Source organism: Narcine bancroftii, chromosome 5 (genome assembly GCF_036971445.1).
Source record: "Narcine bancroftii isolate sNarBan1 chromosome 5, sNarBan1.hap1, whole genome shotgun sequence".
Lineage (NCBI taxonomy): Eukaryota > Metazoa > Chordata > Chondrichthyes > Torpediniformes > Narcinidae > Narcine > Narcine bancroftii.
The window spans coordinates 106737130-106758534 of NC_091473.1; the positions used below are offsets into that span (position 1 = coordinate 106737130).

The 21405-nt window shown below is 45.2% G+C and overlaps 1 protein-coding gene and 1 long non-coding RNA gene across 6 annotated transcripts in view; one reads left to right on the plus strand and one right to left on the minus strand.

Annotated features, from left to right (window-relative positions):
• The window catches only part of ttc39a (tetratricopeptide repeat domain 39A), a 91769-nt gene extending 76939 nt beyond the window's left edge, over nt 1–14830 (minus strand). The window contains exons 1-2 of one of the 5 annotated variants that reach the window (XM_069938624.1): nt 14709–14830; nt 1280–1387 (exon numbers count right to left, since the gene is read on the minus strand). Coding sequence is in view for 4 of the 5 variants with exons in the window: in XM_069938621.1 (XP_069794722.1) it covers nt 1280–1387; nt 12413–12471 (167 nt within the window). In the remaining variant the exon portion in view is untranslated. Of the gene's footprint in view, nt 1–1279; nt 1388–12412; nt 12824–14708 lie in introns of those variants that run through there. The other 4 variants (XM_069938622.1, XM_069938621.1, XM_069938623.1 and 1 more) reach the window with 4 other exon arrangements.
• On the plus strand, nt 12454–19842 carry LOC138763828 (uncharacterized). The gene is made up of 2 exons (XR_011357851.1): nt 12454–12882; nt 19483–19842. It is a non-coding gene; the product is annotated as an uncharacterized lncRNA (long non-coding RNA).
• The last annotated feature ends 1563 nt before the right edge of the window (nt 19843–21405 follow it).

Here is a 21405-nt window from a genome sequence, read left to right on the forward strand (position 1 = left end):
TGGCCGCAATCCCAAATATGACTGTGCAGGTAATGAAATGCAAAAGAAACGTTTGTGCTGAAAGCCCCACGGAGAAACATCAACATATGAAGAAGGAGAAATAAAGCCTGCAGGTGCTGCCACTTCACCTAACATCGCTGCTCTGTCTGTGGGTCTAAGCTTGAACTCTCAGTAATCAACCATTTCAATTCTCTTCCCCATTCCCACACTGACTCTTTCATCCTTGGCCTCATCTGTTGCCAAACATAAATTTGAGGATCAAAAGTCTTAAATCCAATGGTATGAATGTAGATTTTTCTCATGTTAGTTAATTCCTCACTTCTCACCCCAGTTCCGTTTAAACATACAGCATAGTAACAGGCCATTTTGGCCAATGTTTCTGTGCTGCCCAAAATACACCCCATTACATCCAGGCCCTAGTAAGTTTTGAGTGGTGGGAGGAAACCAGAGCCCCCAGAGAAAACCCACACAGACACGAAGAGAACGTACAAACTCCTTAGAGACAGTGCAGGATTTGAACCCCAGTCAGGTCCCAAATGCTGGCACTGTAAAGGCGTTACACTAACCACTACCATGCCGCATTTCTTCTTTACCTGCTTCTATTCTTTTTTTTGCTCCTTAATTTCCTCCACCACCCAATAGTCTCTCTCTTCTCTACCTGTCTCTCTACCTTTCCCACCTTCTGTTCAATACCCATCACGTCATGGCCCCTCCTCAGTTTAAGCTCACGTCTTCCACCCTTCATGAACTCGATTTCACCCAAAACTATACTTGCACACTAACACCAAGTCATTATCATCCAAGAATGGACTGACATAAATTGTTTTCCATTATGATCGGACCTTCGTTTGTAATTTCTCGTCCCCAATTTCAAATTCTGTACATCTCGTAAATTATTTAGGCCAAACAGACTCATAAATTTGTGCAATGATGTCTTGTCGCATCTCACCAATTTCATCTCACCACATCTGGTGGTTGAACCTTCTGCTCCCTGGGCCCTGACCTCTGAAACACTCATTGCTCTTGCTCATTTTCTTTAATATGCTCTTTAAACCCACCTGAATGGTCAAACTAGTTATCATCTACTCTAATTTTTTCTTTTGTCCTCAATTTGAACATTAAATTATGATAAACTTTGGATATAGTGCCTTCAGACACACAAAACATTGTCACTGTTCTTCAAGTGCACGTGATGACAGTATGTCACAAAGGAGCCCATAAAATGTTCTCAAATAACACAATTTAGCTATGGAATCTGATCAGAAAAAATGTTACTCACTTTGAACAGAGATTTGCCAAAGCATCTTCAAATCTGTTGCTTAGAAACAAGTCCAGTGCCACCACACATTCATCCAATGATGTTTTTAAATCTGTTTCAGGTGACCTGCTAAAAATATTTTTTTTAATTAACCAAAATTACCAATAATACATTCTACAAAGACAATTGCATTTTGTTGAAAGTCGTAGTTATGAGTCGAGTGTTGTGAAACATTATATATTTTATTAAAGTTCTGAGGCAATTACATTGTAATTCATTATGATCCCTGATATTGTATGAAGAAATACTTAAAGTAAATCCCTCAAATCATCTAAAATCCTGAAAAACTGAACAAAGAATGTTTTAGAATCTTCATGGAAGCTTAAAGTGATGAAGACTATCAGATGCAAATCATTCCCCGTTAGATAATTAATATAAAACTTCTGTGTCCTGAAATTCATTAGAGTAGTGGGCAGAATATTTATTCTCTATGTAGATGAAGGATGAACATCAATACAATGTTTCTGTAAAATTTATTCTTGGCTCATTGATAATACTAACAAGGCAGCTGAGAGTCAACCACAAAGAATCAGCATACAGCTCATGGAAAACCACCTTTCAAGCCATTGCCTTGAAAACTCAAGTAATATCCCAGCCAGGGAACTTACCGCTAATTATTTCAATTATGATGATGCCAGCCGTGAGGAACGATGAGTCAGAGGCCAGATTTTAAAAAGTATACGAAGCTGGAAACAACCAAGTGACTTCTGCCTTTTAGAGAATGGGCTTGGCATCAAGAATATGCTAGTCTGGTCAGTCTTGTCCTGTGCAATTACCAAGCTTCTCCTGGCCCACTGTAACTTGGATCAAGCATGTGACAATCATCAATGCAAACACCCCAGCTCTGAAAATAATGGATAGAGCCAGAAGAATAATTCTTCATAATCAGAATTTATTGACATGAACAAGTCATGAAATTCAGTGTTTGACAGTAGCATCAACATGCAAACAAACATGTAATAACCATCTTAAAGTATTGCTATTTTTAAAAAAATCACAATAATTGTGCATAAAAAGTACGGCAGTGCCTTTGGTTCATTGATTATTCAGGAATCTGAAGGGACTAGGGAAGTAGCTGTTCTTGTTCCGCTGAGTGCTCGTCTTTAGGTTCCTGTACCTTTTTCCCCGATGGTAGCAGAGTGTAAGAGGACATAGCCTAGGTGGTGCGGGTCTTTGAGGATAGAGGCTGGTTTTTTTAAGACACTGCCTCATGTAGATGTCCTCGATGGAGTGAAGTCTGGTGTCTGTGATGTCACAGGCCAAGTTAACAACCCTCTGGAGTTTATTCTTGTGCTGAGAATTGGTGCATCCATACCAGGCATGGATGTAACCAGCCAGAAAGCTCTTCACGGTACACCTGTAGAATCTTCTCACACACCTAACAAAGTATAGTCACTAGTGAGTCTTCTTTGTGATTGCATCAACTTGGAGAATCTAGGACAGATCCTTGCAGTTGTTGACACCCAGGAATTTGAGGTTCTTGACCCTCTCCACTACTGAGCCCTTGATGGGGACTGGGTCATGTTCCCTTGACTTCCTCCTAAAGTCCACAATCATCTTCTTGGTTTTGCTGACTTTGAGCACGTTTGTTGTCCTTAAACCATTCAATGAGTTGACCTATATCCCTCCTGTATGCTGCCTTTTTGTCGTTTGTGATTCTGCCGACAACTCTGGTATTATCAGCAAACATGATTATCCAACTGCACGAAAACCAACAAGGTCGGGTCAGATACAGCAATAAGCTCTCTGAACCCTTCTCCATTAACAATGGCGTGAAGCAAGGCTGTGTTCTCGCACCAACCCTCTTTTCAATCTTCTTCAGCATGATGCTGAACCAAGCCATGAAAGACCCCAACAATGAAGACGCCGTTTACATCTGGTACCGCACGGATGGCAGTCTCTTCCATCTGAGGCGCCTGCAAGCTCACACCAAGACACAAGAGAAACTTGTCCGTGAACTACACTTTGCAGACGATGCCGCTTTAGTTGCCCATTCAGAGCCAGCTCTTCAGCGCTTGACGTCCTGCTTTGCGGAAACTGCCAAAATGTTTGGCCTGGAAGTCAGCCTGAAGAAAACTGAGGTCCTCCATCAGCCAGCTCCCCACCATGACTATCAGCCCCCCCACATCTCCATCGGGCAAACAAAACTCAAAACGGTCAACCAGTTTACCTATCTCGGCTGCACCATTTCATCAGATGCAAGGATCGACAATGAGATAGACAACAGACTCGCCAAGGCAAATAGCGCCTTTGGAAGACTACACAAAAGAGTCTGGAAAAACAACCAACTGAAAAACCTCACAAAGATAAGCGTATACAGAGCCGTTGTCATACCCACACTCCTGTTCAGCTCCGAATCATGGGTCCTCTACCGGCATCACCTACGGCTCCTAGAACGCTTCCACCAGCGTTGTCTCCGCTCCATCCTCAACATCCATTGGAGCGCTTTCATCCCTAACGTCGAAGTACTCGAGATGGCAGAGGTCGACAGCATCGAGTCCACGCTGCTGAAGATCCAGCTGCGCTGGGTGGGTCACGTCTCCAGAATGGAGGACCATCGCCTTCCCAAGATCGTGTAATATGGCGAGCTCTCCACTGGCCACCGTGACAGAGGTGCACCAAAGAAAAGGTACAAGGACTGCCTAAAGAAATCTCTTGGTGCCTGCCACATTGACCACCGCCAGTGGGCTGATATCACCTCAAACCGTGCATCTTGGCGCCTCACAGTTAGGCGGGCAGCAACCTCCTTTGAAGAAGACCGCAGAGCCCACCTCACTGACAAAAGGCAAAGGAGGAAAAACCCAACACCCAACCCCAACCAACCAATTTTCCCCTGCAGCCGCTGCAACCGTGTCTGCCTGTCCCGCATCGGACTTGTCAGCCACAAACGAGCCTGCAGCTGACGTGGACTTTTACCCCCTCCATAAATCTTCGTCCGCGAAGCCAAGCCAAAGAAAAAAAAAAATTTATACATATGTAACAATTGGCAAAAATCAAATATCACAATATTATAAAACTTAATTAAATACATGTTGATTTATACAAGGAAGAGAGAAAAGAAAAAAAACTACAAAAAAAAATCTAAACCCGACTAATCCTTCTCTCCCAACCCCTATTAAAAAATACCTAATTTACTAAAATACATAATAAACATAATTATATATTGAATTGGATTGCTTCACAAGATGCTCAAAGATCCAAAAAAACATTTCACAAGAAAACATTATTTATTTTCAAGGGAAGACTTCTCAGGTCCCAAGGATTCAAAGGGATTATTTAGAATTTCAAACCCAATGTTCAAGCAAACAGGCTCCAAATCTGTAAAAATACAAAATATTTACCTCTCAAATTATGTGTAATTTTTTTTAATGGAATACAACTATGAATCTCTGTTAGCCATCTTCCTAATGTTAATGAAACATTGTAGTGTTGGACACAGCCAAGAAAGACTCAGCCACCACATTGAAAGTCGTTAATGTTTTTATTCAAATTCAGCGCGCGCCCTTTTGAGGGCAGCATGAGCTCAGTCACCTCGTGCATTGTGGCATCATAATCGCTGCCCCAGGAGCCCGCTGGGCAGGAGACTTGAGGCAGGGAGAAAATCCTGACAGCGCCATCTTCCCATGGCTTCCCCGTCACGTGGCGATACACACGGGGCCGGTTCACCATGAGAGTGCACCGCCACACAATCCCCCCAGAACCAGCTATGCATTCCGCCACTTGGGCGAGAGGCCCTGGCGTTTGGGCATTGCCGTCTGCACCAGCCTTGATAGGTCTAAGTGCGCCGCCTTCAAATGGTCCACGGTGAAAAGTTCGTCTTTACCCACTATGTCCAAGGTGAAAGACCTGCTGGACCGTTGGAGGACATTGTATGGACCTTCGTATGGGCATTGTAAAGGTGCCATCTGTGGGCCACACTGAACAAATACAAATTCCGCTGAGTCCAGCTCTTTGGGACGATGTGTTGGCCGGAGGACACCATGATGCAAGGGAGGCGGGGGAGCTTGCGAGGATAGCTTCTTACGGAGATCTGCCAAAAGGTCATGTGCTCGAATGTGCCATTGGGCTCCGGGCAAAAGAAATCACCGGGCAGCAAGAGCAGCTTGTCGTACACCAGTTCCGCAGAAGATGCCTGTAGGTTCTCCTTGGGTGCCGTTCTGCTGCCGAGGAGGACCCAGGGAAATTCGTCTGCCAGGCTTGGGTCGGTGAGGCAGGCCATGAGGGTGGATTTCATATGTCAATGAAACCTCTCCACCAAACCATTTGCTTGCGGGTGGTAGACTGTGGTGTAGTGGAGTTTAACCCCCCAGGAAGTTCGCCAGCTGACCCTAGAGCGTGGAGGTGAACTGGGTGCCCCTGTCACTGGTGATGTGCGCCAGGACTCTGGACCTAGCAATCCAATGACTGACTAGGTTCCTGGCGCACGTCTCTGCAGAAGCTTCTTTGATGGGAACGGCCTCCGGCCATCTCATGGTCCAATCGACTATTGTGAGAAGGTAGCATGCTTCTCTTGACTCCGGCGGGGGCCTACAACATCAACATGGATGTGCTGAAATCTCCACACCACCAGGACGAATTGCTGGATTGGGGACTGCGTATGCCAGTGGAACTTGGAGGCCGGGCACCTGGTGCAGTTACTCGCCATTTTGGCCACCTCCTTTTTGAGCCCGTGCCACACAAACCAGTCACCACCATTCGCACCGAAGTCTTCACCGAGGGATGGGCTAGGTCGTGGACTAAGCTGAAAACCCTTGACCTCCACTCCGGTGGGATTACCGGGCATGGCAAGCCGGTGGAGACGTCACAGAGCAGTGTGTCCGTGCTGTTGGGCAACTGAAAGTCCTGGAGCTCGAGGCCAGAGATGCCGGAGAGCCTGCATCTGTGTCCAGCTTCTGGGCCTATGCCAATTGTGTGTAGTCAAGGCTGGGGGTGAGAGCATTGATCGCCGGATGAGAGAGCGCATCCACCACGACGTTGTCTTTGCCTGCCCTATGCCGGATGTCGGTGGTGAACTCTGACACATAGGAGAGGTGGCGTTGCTGGCGAGCCAACCACGGATCTTTGGCCATCACGAGTACCTGTGTGAGGGGCTTGTGGTCCATGAACACCGTGAAGGGCCTGCCCTCCAGAAAGTATCGAAAGTGCCGGATGGCCAGGTGCAGTGCCAGGAGCTCTCAGTTAAAAACGCTGTACTTGAGCTCCTGCGGGCGCAACTGTTTGCTAAAGAAGGCCAGTGGGCGCCACTGTCTGTTGAGTCAGTGCTCGAGTACGCCTCCTACTGCCGTGGCTGAGGCATCCATCGAGAGCACTGTGTGTGCCTCCTGGCATGGATGAACCAATAGAGTTGCATTGACGAGGATTTCCTTTGTTGCGGCAAAAGCGGTCTCTGCCTTCTCCGACCAGGTCAGGACTTTCTCCTTAGTGGCGATCAACACAAACAGCGGTTGCATGGTGCGGTATAACAACTAGACACAGTAGCACATGGCCTTTATACATGATGCCATCAGTTTACAGAATCATATGGTCTATTTACATACTCTTTCTTTTTCTTCTTTGGCTTGGCTTCGCAGACGAAGATTTATGGAGGGGTAAATGTCCACGTTAGCTGCAGGCTCGTTTGTGGCTGACAAGTCCGATGCGGGACAGGCAGACACGGCTGCAGTGGTTGCAGGGGAAAATTGGTTGGTTGGGGTTGGGTGTTGGGTTTTTCCTCCTTTGTCTCTTGTCAGTGAGGTGGGCTCTGCGGTCTTCTTCAAAGGAGGTTGCTGCCCGCTGAACTGTGAGGCGCCAAGATGCACGGTTTGACGCGATATCAGCCCACTGGTAGTGTCAATGTGGCAGGCACCAAGAGATTTCTTTAGGCAGTCCTTGTACCTCTTCTTTGGTGCACCTCTGTCACGGTGGCCAGTGGAGAGCTCGCCATATAACACGATCTTGGGAAGGTGATGGTCCTCCATTCTGGAGACATGACCTACCCAGTGCAGTTGGATCTTCAACAGCATAGATTTGATGCTGTCAGCCTCTGCCATCTCGAGTACTTCGATGTTAGGGATGAAGTCGCTCCAATGAATGTTGAGGATAGAGTGGAGACAACGCTGGTGGAAGCATTCTTGGAGCCGTAGGTGATGCTGGTAGAGGACCCATGATTCGGAGCCGAACAGGAGTGTGGGTATGACAACGGCTCTGTACACGCTAATATTTGTGAGGTTTTTCAGTTGGTTTTTTTTCCAGACTCTTTTGTGTAGTCTTCCAAAGGCGCTATTTGCCTTGACGAGTCTGTTGTCTATCTTGTTGTCAATCCTTGCATCCGATGAAATGGTGCAGCCGAGATAGGTAAACCGGTTGACCGTTTTGAGTTTTGTGTGCCCGATGGAGATGTGGGGGGACTGGTAGTCATGGTGGGGAGCTGGCTGATGGAGGACCTCAGTTTTCTTCAGGCTGACTTCCAGGCCAAACATTTTGGCAGTTTCCGCAAAACAGGACGTCAAGCGCTGAAGAGCTGGCTCTGAATGGGCAACTAAAGCGGCATCGTCTGCAAAGAGTAGATCACGGACAAGTTGCTCTTGTGTCTTGGTGTGAGCTTGCATGCGCCTCAGATGGAAGAGACTGCCATCCATGCGGTACCGGATGTAAACAGCGTCTTCATTGTTGAGGTCTTTCATGGCTTGGTTCAGCATCATGCTAAAGAAGATTGAAGAGGGTTGGTGCGAGAACGCAGCCTTGCTTCACGCCATTGTTAATGGAGAAGGGTTCAGAGAGCTCATTGCTGTAAACCACATTTCTTTTCAAACACCTTCAATTGTGATCCTCTGAAGGAAAGCAAAAATGCTTTATCAATCATTTCTTTACCTGCCCTGCCACCTTCCAAAATTCCTGCATATATTCTCCCTGGTCACTCTGTTCTGAAAGCCAACTCTGATAATAACAGTAAAACTCCAATATTCTGCCTCATTCAGGACCTGAGCCCTGATGATCTGACAGCAAGTATGAGAATCAAGACCTGGATGAGAGTGAAATGTGGGAACCATCTGGCCAGATTATTAGATGTTACTGATTTGTGTGTGGCCTCTCCCATTCACCCTGACAAAGTGTATAATTTCTCATTTTTCTACACAGATTATTAGAATGTTACTGATTTGTGTGTGGCCTCTCCCATTCACCCTGACAAAGTGTATAATTTTTCATTTTTCTACATTAAATTTTCAATGTGACTTTAAACAGGAAAGTCTGCAGGCGCTGTGATTGTAGTACAATATATAAAAGTGCTGGAGAAACTCAGCATGTCATGCAGCATATATCAGACCAATGTTTCATCAAGGGATAGGCTTTATTGAGCACCTTCACTCTGTCCACTGCAAATAACGGGGGCCTCCCAGTGGCCAACCATTTTAATTCCACACACCATTTACACATTGATATGTCTGCCCATGGCCTCATGCACTGTGAAACTGAGGGAACCCACAAATTGGATGAATAACACTTAATATTCCATCTGGGCACCCTCCAACCATTGACTTCTCTAATTTCCATTAGGCCCCTCCCCAACTCTCTCTCTTTCCCTATACATCTGTCTCCTTTCATTCAGCTCCACACCCCCTTCCTTCTCCATTCAGAGAGCTTCCCCCTATCAGCATTTCCTCTTCTGCCTCCCTCCCATATCCACCCATGATCTCTTGCACCCACCCCCCTGCCCCTCCTTCCCTACTCTGCTCTACCCTTACCCACATTTTTATTCAAATGCCTGCCTGCTTTGTGCTCATACCGCGATGAAAGGCTTACACAAAACATTGGTTTGCTTCCTATAGTTGTGTGACCAGTTGAGTTTCTCCGGCAGTTTTGTTCATTGTTTTGCAATGTGCCTATTTATTCTCCCAGTCTTTCCATCTTCAAGATCTTTCTGAAATCTGTTTCCACAGTGGAGATTACTTTGGATAAAGAAACTATGAGCTAACCAGGTAGTGAAATTAAATACCTGAATAAAAATGTGGGTGTGCCACATCAATCCTGAAACTGATTGAAGGCTCTGAAACCTGCCAGCCAGAGATATTCTAGTCCCATGCACCAAGTGGACCCTATTTTCTGCAGAGGACACAGTCCATATTCATCGGAGACAGAAGCTGGCATAGAAGTTTTTCTTACATGGTTATCAGGTTCTCTAAAAGCTTTCAGGTGCATTCTCCGCTAAGAATGCACCTGAAGAAGCAGAAGCATCTGACCGCATTCCGGCTCCTGTCCCTTGGGCTGTCAAGACAGGATGGCTGGCTGTCAGCGCTGGGATGTCCCGCTCAGGACGTCCCCACTGATCCCACTCCCCCGCTCTCTCCCCACTAACGGGGCTGGAGCATCCAGTGGGGAGAAGGAGGCTGGAGCGACCGGCGGGGGAGGAGGCTGGAGTAACCGGCGGGGGAGAAGGAGGCTGGAGTGACCGGTGGGGGAGAAGGAGGCTGGAGTGACCGGCGGGGGAGAAGGAGACTGGAGTGACCGGCGGGGGAGAAGGAGACTGGAGCGGTTGGCGGGGGAGAAGGAGACTGGAGCGGTTGGCAGGGGAGAAGGAGACGCTCGAGTCGGGTACCGGCATTGTTTCGGCCAGCCCCTTCTCCCCTGGCGGCCGCTCCAGGCTCCTCCCCCGCCGGCCGCTCCAGCCCCCTTCTCCCCACTCCCGAAATTAGTCCCCATAGTGTGGGGACAGCTTGCGCTGGTCACCCGACAGTGTGAGAACTGGGAGAGGATGTGTCAGGCGCTGGCATTCAGATGGCTGGGGAGGCCACTGTGCTGTGGGGGAGGGTTACCAAGCTCGCCTTGCAGGCACCTCCTGCACATTCACGTGCCCTTCCCACAGCCACATTTTGCCAAAATATGTGGCTTTACAAGCGACCTGAAAGTGCCTTAATAGCCACTTTCAGGTGCATTCTCTGCCAAGAATGCACCTGCAGAAGCGGATGCAGAGCTTTGGAATCGTTGTTCAGGTGGTAGCCCTGAAAGTGCTGCGCTGTCCACCTGAAAGGGACAACTGCACGGGAGGTGCCTCGCAGCGCACTCTGGCTCCTGACCACCGTAGTTTTCAGGCAGCTGCATTCAGATGCCTAGGGGGACTTCAATGCTCCGGCAATTATCCCTCTCAGAGGAGGGTTAGAAAGTCCACCTCCTGCTCTTTCAGGTGGGTACCCCGAGAGCCGCATAGGGATAGAATATGCGGCTTTACATTGGGGTATTCTGGCCACCTGAAAGAACCTAATGGGAAATGATGAGTCAGAATATACGATGAAGATCAAGAATCTGGTTGCATGGAGTCAGAATGACAACCTTGCTCTTAACGGCAGCAAGACCAAGGAGCTTATTATGAACTTTAGGAAGAAAAGGCCAAGGGACCATGCAGCTGTGACTAATGACAGGAAGGTGGTAGAGAGGGTCAGCACATTTGGGTTACTGGAATTCCACATATCGGAGGATCTGACCTGGAACCTGTGCATCAAAGCAAATATTCACAAGAAAACCCCTAGTTTCAAAGGAGTCTGAGGAGATTTGGAATGTATTTAAATACTGTATCAAACTGGTTTGGTAACTCAAGCAGCCTGGAATGCAGAAGACTGTAGAAAGTGGCAAACCAAGCCAAGTTCATCACAGGTGCTGACGTCACAACCACTGTAGACATTTATATGAGATGGTGCTTCAAGGGGGTAGCCAACATCATGAAAGACGTCCATCACACTGGTCACAGAGAGAGCAAAAGATGATTTTGTCCGTGTTTCCATAGGGTTAGGTCTTCTTACGTCTCAGTGTTGAATGAATGATATTGATTTCCATATGTTGTGAAATATCTGTTATTGCTGCATCATGCAATATCATGAATAGTGAATTGTGCACTGGATGAAGTTTGGTCTCTTTATATTCTGAACTGAATTGGAGTTCTTGTTTCAATATGGTCTAAGTTTGTGTGCAATTTCAGATCCTCCTAAATAAATGATATATCCTCACCACAACCCTTGGTAGCATTCCTGACTGAAATTCTCACAAAATACACAATATTAAAACTTTCATGAAGTCATTTGAAACTAGTATTAAGTTCATGATAAATTCCATTACAGAAGGATACACCTCCATTTCCATTGTGATTGAGCAATACCTGGCAATGACTAAGTGCAGATGCAAATATATTGTGACAGCAAAAGGCCTCCAGCCTGATCAGTTAAGTGTCAAGTAACTCAACATTGCTGGAAAACACTTCTGAGTGATTTTCCAAAGAAGCAGCAAATCTACACATGCTCAAACCCTGCAGTTTTAATAATTAGCTAAATAATGTAAAGCAGTATGTTTATGTAAGTCCTAGAATGTGAAGGCTAATGCTTGCCAGAATTTTTAAATGCAATGCTCAGCTGAAACTCATTAGCCTTAGAAGTTTTGTATGAATCTAATTTAACTGATAAATGCTTACTGCTCAATGAAGCTGAAAAGAAAAGAGGCACAGAAATGAAATAGAAATACAGTACTGGGAACCATCTAGGAAAGTGCAAGTCACAGCTAGTATCAAATAAACAATGAAATGAAGCAAGGATACTTCCATGGGGGGGGGGGGAAATCAAGCAACTCACAGATAAATTGAGAAGGAAACTGGTAAGGGGGGAATCAAGCAACAGAGATAAATTGAGAAGGAAACTGGTAACGGGGGGGGGGGAATCAAGCAACTCACAGATAAATTAAGAAGGAAACTGGTAACGGGGGGGGGCGTTGATGGGAATATGGGCAGATTTCGATGGAATTAATGCAAATACGTGATGGATGATCAACGGGGTGAAGGGTTCCTTTCAGTTCTACGCCCCTGTAAACAAAATTAGACCGGTCATGTAAAAGTAAGGATTTTGCTTTTAAAACTTGGGCACAGTTTAGGAAGTTAGTCCAAGAACATGGCCCAGGGGAGATGGGAATCTTCAAGGGGTGCATTTCGTTTCACTGCGACGACTGTCAGTGGACAGTCCATCGTATTCAAAGCGGAGCAAGCCCCCTTTTACATTTCCCCACCTCACCGTGAAGACAGGGAAGCGACTGAATCCAAGGAGCTTCCCCGAAAATAGCCTCCGTGCGAACAGGACCGCTCACCTGTGGCCGGCCTTGCTCTTCTGTCTCCAGAGCGCTGACACGTTCGTGTAGGCGGACATCGAGTTGGAAGATGGCTCCCAATTCCCGAGCGTGGAGGATGAGGATGCGCTCGGAATGGTTCCTTGCGCCCTGGTTCCCGGGGCCGGGGGAGTGACGCGTGAAACTCCCGGTTCGTTGCGCACATGCCACTCCCTGCAGACGCACGAGCTCCCACCCGAACGAACCGGGCCGGCGGCGCAGGCGGGCGGGCGGCCGCGCTCAACTCATTGCAAACAAGTGGCGCCATGAGTGTCGGGGGGGAGGATTTTTTTTAAATAAGCACGATTAAAAGGTACACGTTTCCGAGGCTGCTGTGCAGTGGAAAAGATGGACACTTTGCAGGGATTTGGGGAACTCGTCGCCTTGGCTTCCTCTGGTAACCATAGGGATTCAGCCACAAAATGGCGAGAAGGTGCAGTCACACGACTCGGGTGAGCAGCCAGGAGGGAGACAGGGAAGGGGGGAGGATATTCGTCCACGGTTCACTGAAGGGAGGGGGGGGGGTGAAAGGGGAATAAATGGCGGTTTCGTCGAGTTCCATGCAATATACATCAACGGCAGGAAGCACGGTTGCTCCAGAATTGTTTCACAAGTTTCTTGGTGGATCAATTGCACATTCGTTTTCATAATTAAAAAAGGACAAAATGAATATTTTTGAGAACTTTCTGACAGGAATGCGATTAGAACATCGACACTGCAGCACAGCACAGGCACTTCGGCCCTTGCTGTTGTGCCGACCCACATATTCCTTAAGAAAAAGTACTAAACCCTCCCTACCCTTCAACCCTCTTTTTCTTCATGTGCCTGTCGAAGAGTCTCTTAAATGCCCCTATTGTTCCAGCCTCCATCACCATCCCTGGGAATGCATTCCAGACACCCACAACTCTGTAAAAAATGTCTCCCTTAAATTTCTCTCCCTTTGTACACATGTCCTCTGCTGTTTGCTATTCCTGGCCTGGGAAACAGATGCTGGCTGTCCACCCTATCTATGCCTATTACAATCTTGCAGGCCTCTATCAAGTCTCTTCTCATCCTTCAAAACTCCAGAGAAGATTCCCAGGTCTTCAAACTTTGCATCATAAGACTTCTTTTCCAATCTAGGCAACATCCTGATAAATCTCCTCACACCCTCTCCACATCCTTTCTATAATGAGGTGACCAGAACTGAACATAATACTCCCAAGTGTGGTCTTGCCAGAAATTTGTAGAGTTGCAACATGACTTATGAACTCAATCCCCCTATTAATGAAGCCCAGCATTCTATAGGCTTTCTTAACTATCCAATCAACTTGTGTAGCGACCTTGAGAGATATATGGATTTGCCCCAAGTCCTTCTGTTCAACCACACTCTTAAGTAACTGACCCTCAGCCCTCTGATTTGTCCTTCCAAATGCAGCCCCTTAAACTTATCCTGATTGAACTCCATCTGCCACTTTTCTGCTCAACTTTGCACCTGTCTTTATTCTTTTGTAAACTTGAACAACCTTCAGCTCCATCCACAACTCCTCCAACCTTCATGTCATCCACAAACTTACTGACCCATTCTTCTGCCTCTTCAGGTAATTTATAAAAATCACAAAGAGCAGGGGCCCCAGAACAGATCCTTGTGACACTCCACTAGTCATCAACCTCCAGGCAGAATACTTTCTTTTCACTACTACTCTCTGCTTCCTTCCTGCAAGCCAATTTTTATATCCTTACAGTCAAGGTTTCACTGATCGCATGCCTTGTGTCTTTCTGGATTAGTCTCTTGTGGGGGATCTTGTCAAATGTCTTGCTAAAATCTATGTAGACCACATCTGCCACCCTACCCTCAACAATTTCCTTTGTTACCTCCTCACAAAGGGAAGGTCATGACTATCCTTGAGTAGACTGTATGCTTATAGATCTTTTACTTAAGAATTATCTCCAATAGTTTGCACATCATCAATGCAAGACTCACTGGTCTATATAATTCCCAGTATTCTCCCTATTACCTTTTTTAAAACAAGAGGATTACATTTGCCATTCTCCAATCCTCCAGCACCTCCCTTGTAGCCAAAGAGGTACTGCCCCAGGTATCTCTTTTCTCACCCCACAGCAGCCTGAGATATATCACATCCAGCCATGGGGACTTATCAATCTTGATCTCTTCATAATCTCCACATAGTCCATCACACAGGCCTGTTCTATTTTGATCAAGGTCCTTTTGTGAATACTGAAGCAAAGTATTCATTTAGGACTTCCCCAATCTCCTCTGCCTCCAAACACATGTTACCTCCTTTATCCTTTGGCAGCCCCACTTTCATTCTTGTCATCCTTCTGTACTTCACATAAGCATAGAATGCTTTGGAGTTCTCCTGAATTCTACATGCCAAGGCCTTCTCATGCCCCCAACAAGCTCTCCTAAGTTCTTTCATAAGCTCCTTCCTGGCTATCATATGAACTCAGGTTCCTGTTTCCTTCTTCCTCTTGATTAATTGCTTCACCTATTTCATCAGCCACGGTTCCCTTTTCCTACAATCTTTTCCTTGTCCCAGTGGGACAAACCTATCCTGAGGTTTTCTGTGGTCTCTAAACTTCCTCCTCATTTTTCACCCTTGAACATCTATTTCCAATTTACTCTCATTAGTTCCTGCCTCATCTCTTTATAATTAGCCACCTGACCAGGTTCATCACCCAGAGCTAGATCCAGTATCTTGTCAGCCAGTCCACAGACTATGTCAGGAATCCTTCTTGAACACAGCTGACAAATTCAGCCCCACCTATCCCTCTTGCAGTCAGGAAGTGCCAGTCAATATTAGGGAAGTTGAAATCATCCATAACTATAACACTGTATTTCCTGCAACCATTCCAAAATTTGCCTGCTTTTCTGCTCCTTGGTGTCCCAAGGGCTATTTGGGGTGTCTATAGACTTCTTCCACATTGACCACCGCCAGTGGGCTGATAACGCCTCAAACCGTGCATCTTGGCGCCTCACAGTTTGGCGGGCAGCAGCCTCCTTTGAAGAAGACCGCAGAGCCCACCTCACTGACAAAAGGCAAAGGAGGAAAAACCCAACACCCAACCCCAACCAACCAATTTTCCCTTGCAACCGCTGCAATCGTGTCTGCCTGTCCCGCATCGGACTGGTCAGCCACAAACGAGCCTGCAGCTGACGTGGACTTTTTACCCCCTCCATAAATCTTCGTCCGCGAAGCCAAGCCAAAGAAAGAAGAGACTTCTTCCAGCACAGTGATGGCTCCCTTCCTATTTCTGACTTCCACCTAGACCAACCTCTGCAGCATCCTCCCTTTGTATAGCCGTAATACTATCCCTGACCAGTTATGCTTCTTCCCCCAACAGCCCCCCACCCCCTTTTATACCTCCCAGCCTATTCCTTTTAAAACACCTAAACGCTGGTACCTGCATCAGCCAATCCTCCCCTTCCTTCAGCCAAGTTTCAGTAACGGCCACATCGTATTTCCACGTACCGATCCTGCTCAAATTTCATCCCCTTTATTCCCAATGCTCCGAGCATTAAAATTGATACATTTCAACCCCTCTAACTGGCTACATTTAGGATTTTCCCCCTGCCTGTCCTCCCTCACAAATTCAGAACACACAGCATCATGCTTTTGTCATTCTACCCTAATCTCTGCACTCACATTCTGATTCCCACCCCCTGCCAAACTAGTTTCAACCCTCCCCAACAGCTCTAGCAAACCTGCCCGCCAGGATACTAGTCTCTTTCCAGTTCAAGTGCAGCCTATCCTTTTTGTACAGGTCAGACCTTCCCCAGAAGAGATCCCAATGATCCACAAATCTGAACCCCTGCCCCAACTCTTCAGCCATGCATTCATCTGCCACATATTCCTGTTCCAGTGTTCTCTGGTACATGGCACAGGCAGCAATCCTGAGACTACCCTCTCTTCTCCCCCCACCCTCCTCTTGAGGATCTGCTTTTTAAGCTTCTTTCCTAACCCCTTAACTTCCCTCTTCAGGATCTCATTCCTACTCCTATCTATGTCATTGGTCCCCACATGGGGACCCTCCCCCCTCCAGAATGCTGTGAACTCAGAGACATCCTTGACCCTGGCACCTGAGAAGCAACATACCATCCAGGAGCCACAATCCCATTTACCAAACACCTATCTGGTGTCCTAACCAATGAGTTCCAAATTACCATAGCTGTCCTCTTCTTCCCCCTTCCCTTCTGAGGTCAGTCTCTGCACCAGACTGGTCCTTGGTAGATTGTTCCCCCCAACAGTATCAAAAACAGTGTACTTGTTGTTGAGGGGAATGGTCACAGGGTTGCTCTGCCTCTTCACATTCCCTCTCCTTACAGTCATGCAGTTACCTATCTCCTGACATTTTGGGGGTGACTTTCTTTCTGAAGTTCATCTCTATCACTGCCTCTGCCTCCCCAATGATCCTGAGTTCATCCAGCTTCAGTTCCTTAGCACGGTCTCCCAGAAGCTGTTGCTGGATGCATCTCTTCCAGGTGTAGTCATTAGGGACAATTGGGGATTATTGAGATGAATTTCTTTGTGATCCCCTTTCAAACCAGAGTTTCTATTTCAGTACATTGTGGTAAGGGCAGTGCTGGACCTAAGGAAGCCAATGGTCCTTATCATGAAACCCACATCAGTGTTCATTTGAATTGCATCCTATAGAGATAAGGCTCTTTCTATTTTAGATTGGTGCTGATTAATGCATCAAATACATTAACACATTAATTAGCCAAAATATTAATGCATAAATACAACTTGATTAATGTTTATGCTGGGACATTTGCAAATAACAGTGAGGTGGGCCTAGGATGCATGTGGCCTGGCAACGACAGCAATCTGAAATTTCATTATCACTGACCAAGAACTCTGGAATGTGTTTGCATGGTAACAATAATCTGACTTGATACATTTCTAATGGTCTTGTTTCTAGAGTCATGTAATTTACAAGAATTAGGGGGACAAGTCTGTGTGATTGGTCCACAATTTGATGCATCACGTAAATCACACATGTCAAACTCAGGCCCGCAGGCCAAATTTGGCCCGTGATATAATTATATTTGGCCCGCAAGATCATATCAAATATGTATTAGAGCTGGCCCGCTGCCCGCCGTGCCAGTATCTTTCTTCTTTTCTTCTTTGGCTTGGCTTCGCGGACGAAGATTTATGGAGGGGGTAAAAAGTCCACGTCAGCTGCAGGCTCGTTTGTGGCTGACAAGTCCGATGCGGGACAGGCAGACACGATTGCAGCGGTTGCAAGGGAAAATTGGTTGGTTGGGGTTGGGTGTTGGGTTTTTCTTCCTTTGCCTTTTGTCAGTGAGGTGGGCTCTGCGGTCTTCTTCAAAGGAGGTTGCTGCCCGCCAAACTGTGAGGCGCCAAGATGCATGGTTTGAGGCGTTATCAGCCCACTGGCGGTGGTCAATGTGGCAGGCACCAAGAGATTTCTTTTGGCAGTCCTTGTACCTTTTCTTTGGTGCACCTCTGTCACCGTGGCCAGTGGAGAGCTCGCCATATAATACGATCTTGGGAAGGCGATGGTCCTCCATTCTGGAGACGTGACCCATCCAGCGCAGCTGGATCTTCATAAGCGTGGACTCGATGCTGTCGACCTCTGCCATCTCGAGTACTTCGACGTTAGGGGTGTAAGCGCTCCAATGGATGTTGAGGATGGAGCGGAGACAACGCTGGTGGAAGCGTTCTAGGAGCCGTAGGTGTCAAACTCAGGCCCGCAGGCCAAATTTGGCCCGTGATATAATTATATTTGGCCCGCAAGATCATATCAAATATGTATTAGAGCTGGCCCGCTGCCCGCCGTGCCAGTATAGTGCATGCACAGCTAATACTACAAATCCCAGAATGCTTTGCAAATGCGTTGGCATCAGCCCGCTAATCGCCCCCACCTCCTCTCTTTACTTTCATTAGCATCTGCGACCTGTCGCCCAACTCACATGTAATAATCCCCTTACGAAAAATGGCCAAACGAAAGACAGAAAACAGGACCTTTCAAGACAGGTGGGAGGCAAACTCTGACCCCAGAGTTTGATGAACTTGCATCTAAGAAGAGATGCCAAGTATCTGGTTTAGACCCAGGTGCATCAGAGTAAATCACAGTGTAGCAAGCTAAGCTTGGATTAATATTTTCTTGGGTTAACTTTGGACTGTTCATCGTTGAAAGATTGGATTTTCATTGAAGCAAGTTGTTATTTTTTTGACTTGTTGGCTTGTGAAAAAAATACATTTAAAAGGAGCTTAAAGGTATAGAGAAATATTATTTATTGAATATTTCATTTCTCATTTGTTAATGCTTCTTTTGGAAAGAGTTTAACCAAAACTATTATTAAACATTTATTTTAATAAGAAAAAGTTTAACATTACATATTGAAAGAAGAGAAAACATGCAGATGTTGTTGAAAATTTTCAATAAATATTTAGTTTGGCCCACGACTTAGTCCAAGTTTTTAATTTTGGCCTTCTGTGAATTTGAGTTTGACACCCCTGATGTAAATAGACATTACATGGCTTAATGCTGATGGGATAATGCTTGCTGCCTAGGAGGTGACTTTTTTGAGATTGGTTAATGTCAGATAACATTGGTGAATTTAAACCCATGTAATTGATTCATAGGTTCTTGATTAACCAGGTTTCAAAGTTACAGGGAGGAGGCCGGGGAGTGGCATGATTAAAAGGCAGGGTAGACTCAATGGGCTAAATAGCCTATTCCTGCTCCTATGTCTTCTGGTCTTTTACAGAATTTAGATTATCTAGCAATTTCACACTGTTCTTTGTGGGTGATTGTTGTACACAAATCGGCCACCATTGCTTCCTACATTACAATAGTTTCTGTACTTCCCAAATATTTTGTTGGTTGTAAAGGATGTTTGAACATTCTGAAAATCACATAAAAGGTCAGTACGTTATTTTCCAAAGAGCTGAGACTGGCTAAAATGCTTTTGGATATTTTAGACATACTTTCCTCCCTCCCAGAGTTCTTGGTCAGGTTAGAGTTGTGGTTATTTCATCATAAACCAGAAAACTACAGGTAATCTCTCTTTTGTCTTATAGGCTCGTGTCATTGTTCAGAAGTGCATCACAGCAGGATTGATTTCCTTATAGCTTGTCTAACTGGTTTCATTATTTTAAGAACAAAGTTGGGAATGAAGGCAAATGTACAGCTACTAGACTAGATTGTATAATTTATCTGTCAATTAGCCAGATTCTACATAGATGTAAATGAAAGGACAATTTGATAGTCGCAATTTCTGTGTGCCTATCCTCAATGCAAAGTATTTTTCTGGATAAAATAAATCCTTACTTTTATTGGGAGAAACTGTAGTTTCTGGTATATTGTTTCCTCTGTTCTCCACACCAAAAAATAGGTGAATTGATCAAGTAAATATAAAATAAAACTTGGTCAAATAGAAACCAGAGATGGTGATTCTTGTGAATTTATTGCACCTTATCATAGCCTAAAACTACTGTGAGGAAAATCCTACTGGTACTAATTGCCTTAGTCACTGACATTCCAGTTAGCATGCGACTCTCAGGATGTTCTTTATAAACAAATTATCACCCTTATTCAAGTAATTCTTCAACTTGCTCTTGTTTACAACATTCATGTCACAAGGCAATCATCTCTCAACTTTTAACCAGTACTCTTCAATAATGTCATGCTTTGAATAACCGACTTATTTTCCATTATTTCTTGACCCTAACACACAAAATCAACAAGTTATTGATTGGTAGGAAAGGACATGATGTGATTAGAAACAGTGGTTTGGCCCTACAGCAGTAAAACTGCAAATCAATCCTTACAGTCAGAACCACAATATGGAAATGAGTTTTTAGGAAGTATATTTAGTTGGCACGAATGTTGAAATCATTATTTAATTAATCCCACTGCCAAGCTTCTTCATCTTTACCTCCAAAACCAATTTCCAATATTGGACCATATTGTAACATTTCACTATTTACAGTAAGACTAAATGCAGCTTGTTTGAGCAGATCATTTCATTTATGTTTAGCCTTTAATTAAATGGATTGAAATATTTTTTGCACTACACTCAGATCTTGGACTGCAATTAGCATTTAATTCTCTAAAAATTGTATTTAAACAAAACTTGGGAAACTAAATATAATAGCAAAAGCAATGCATCAAAAACCCCTTGATGTTGATAAATGGTTTGTCTTCAAGGAAGCAATATGATTAATTAAACATGCTGTGAAAGTAGGCAGAAAGTAGCAATCTGCTGCATTCTATTGTGATATGTTGCTATAGGGTCAAGTTTAAACAAAGAAATTGAGCACAAAGAAGTGCCATCATCTTCAAGTCTCATATTATTTCATTGTGGAACAATTTCCTCAAGATGCTGATGTCAGTAATTGGAAAGTTACTGGAGTCAATCCTCAAGGACAAAGCTATGAAATACCTCAAGGTGCATGACATGATAGGTCCAGGTCAACATGGTGTCATGAAGGGAAGATCCTCCCTGACCAACCTATTGGAATTTTTTGAGGAAATCTTAAGTAGGATAGACAAGGGAGAGGCAGTGGATGTTTTGTATTTGGATTTTCGAAAGGCCTTCAATAAGGTGTTACACAAGAGGCTGCTTTAATAAGATGGGAGCCCATGGAATTACAGGAAAGATATTAGATTGGGTGAAGCATTGGCTGATAGGCTGAAAGCAAATGATGGGAATAAAGACATCCAGTTCTGGTTGGTTGCTGGTTATGAGTATTGTTGGGGCAGCTTCTTTTTACAATGTATTGTTAAGAGCCTAGAGGACTCCAAAACCCAGCAGCAATAGAAATACACGAATACAAATGGTTACTTAAACAAAAGTTACTTTTAATTATCTTTAAACATGAAAACAGGATCAAACTTTATCTTATTACTATTAACTTAACCCCCTTCTAATTCTAAGCACACATGTATGTAACATATATGAGTTCAGAAAAGTTCTTAAATTCACACTCTGCAGTGAACTG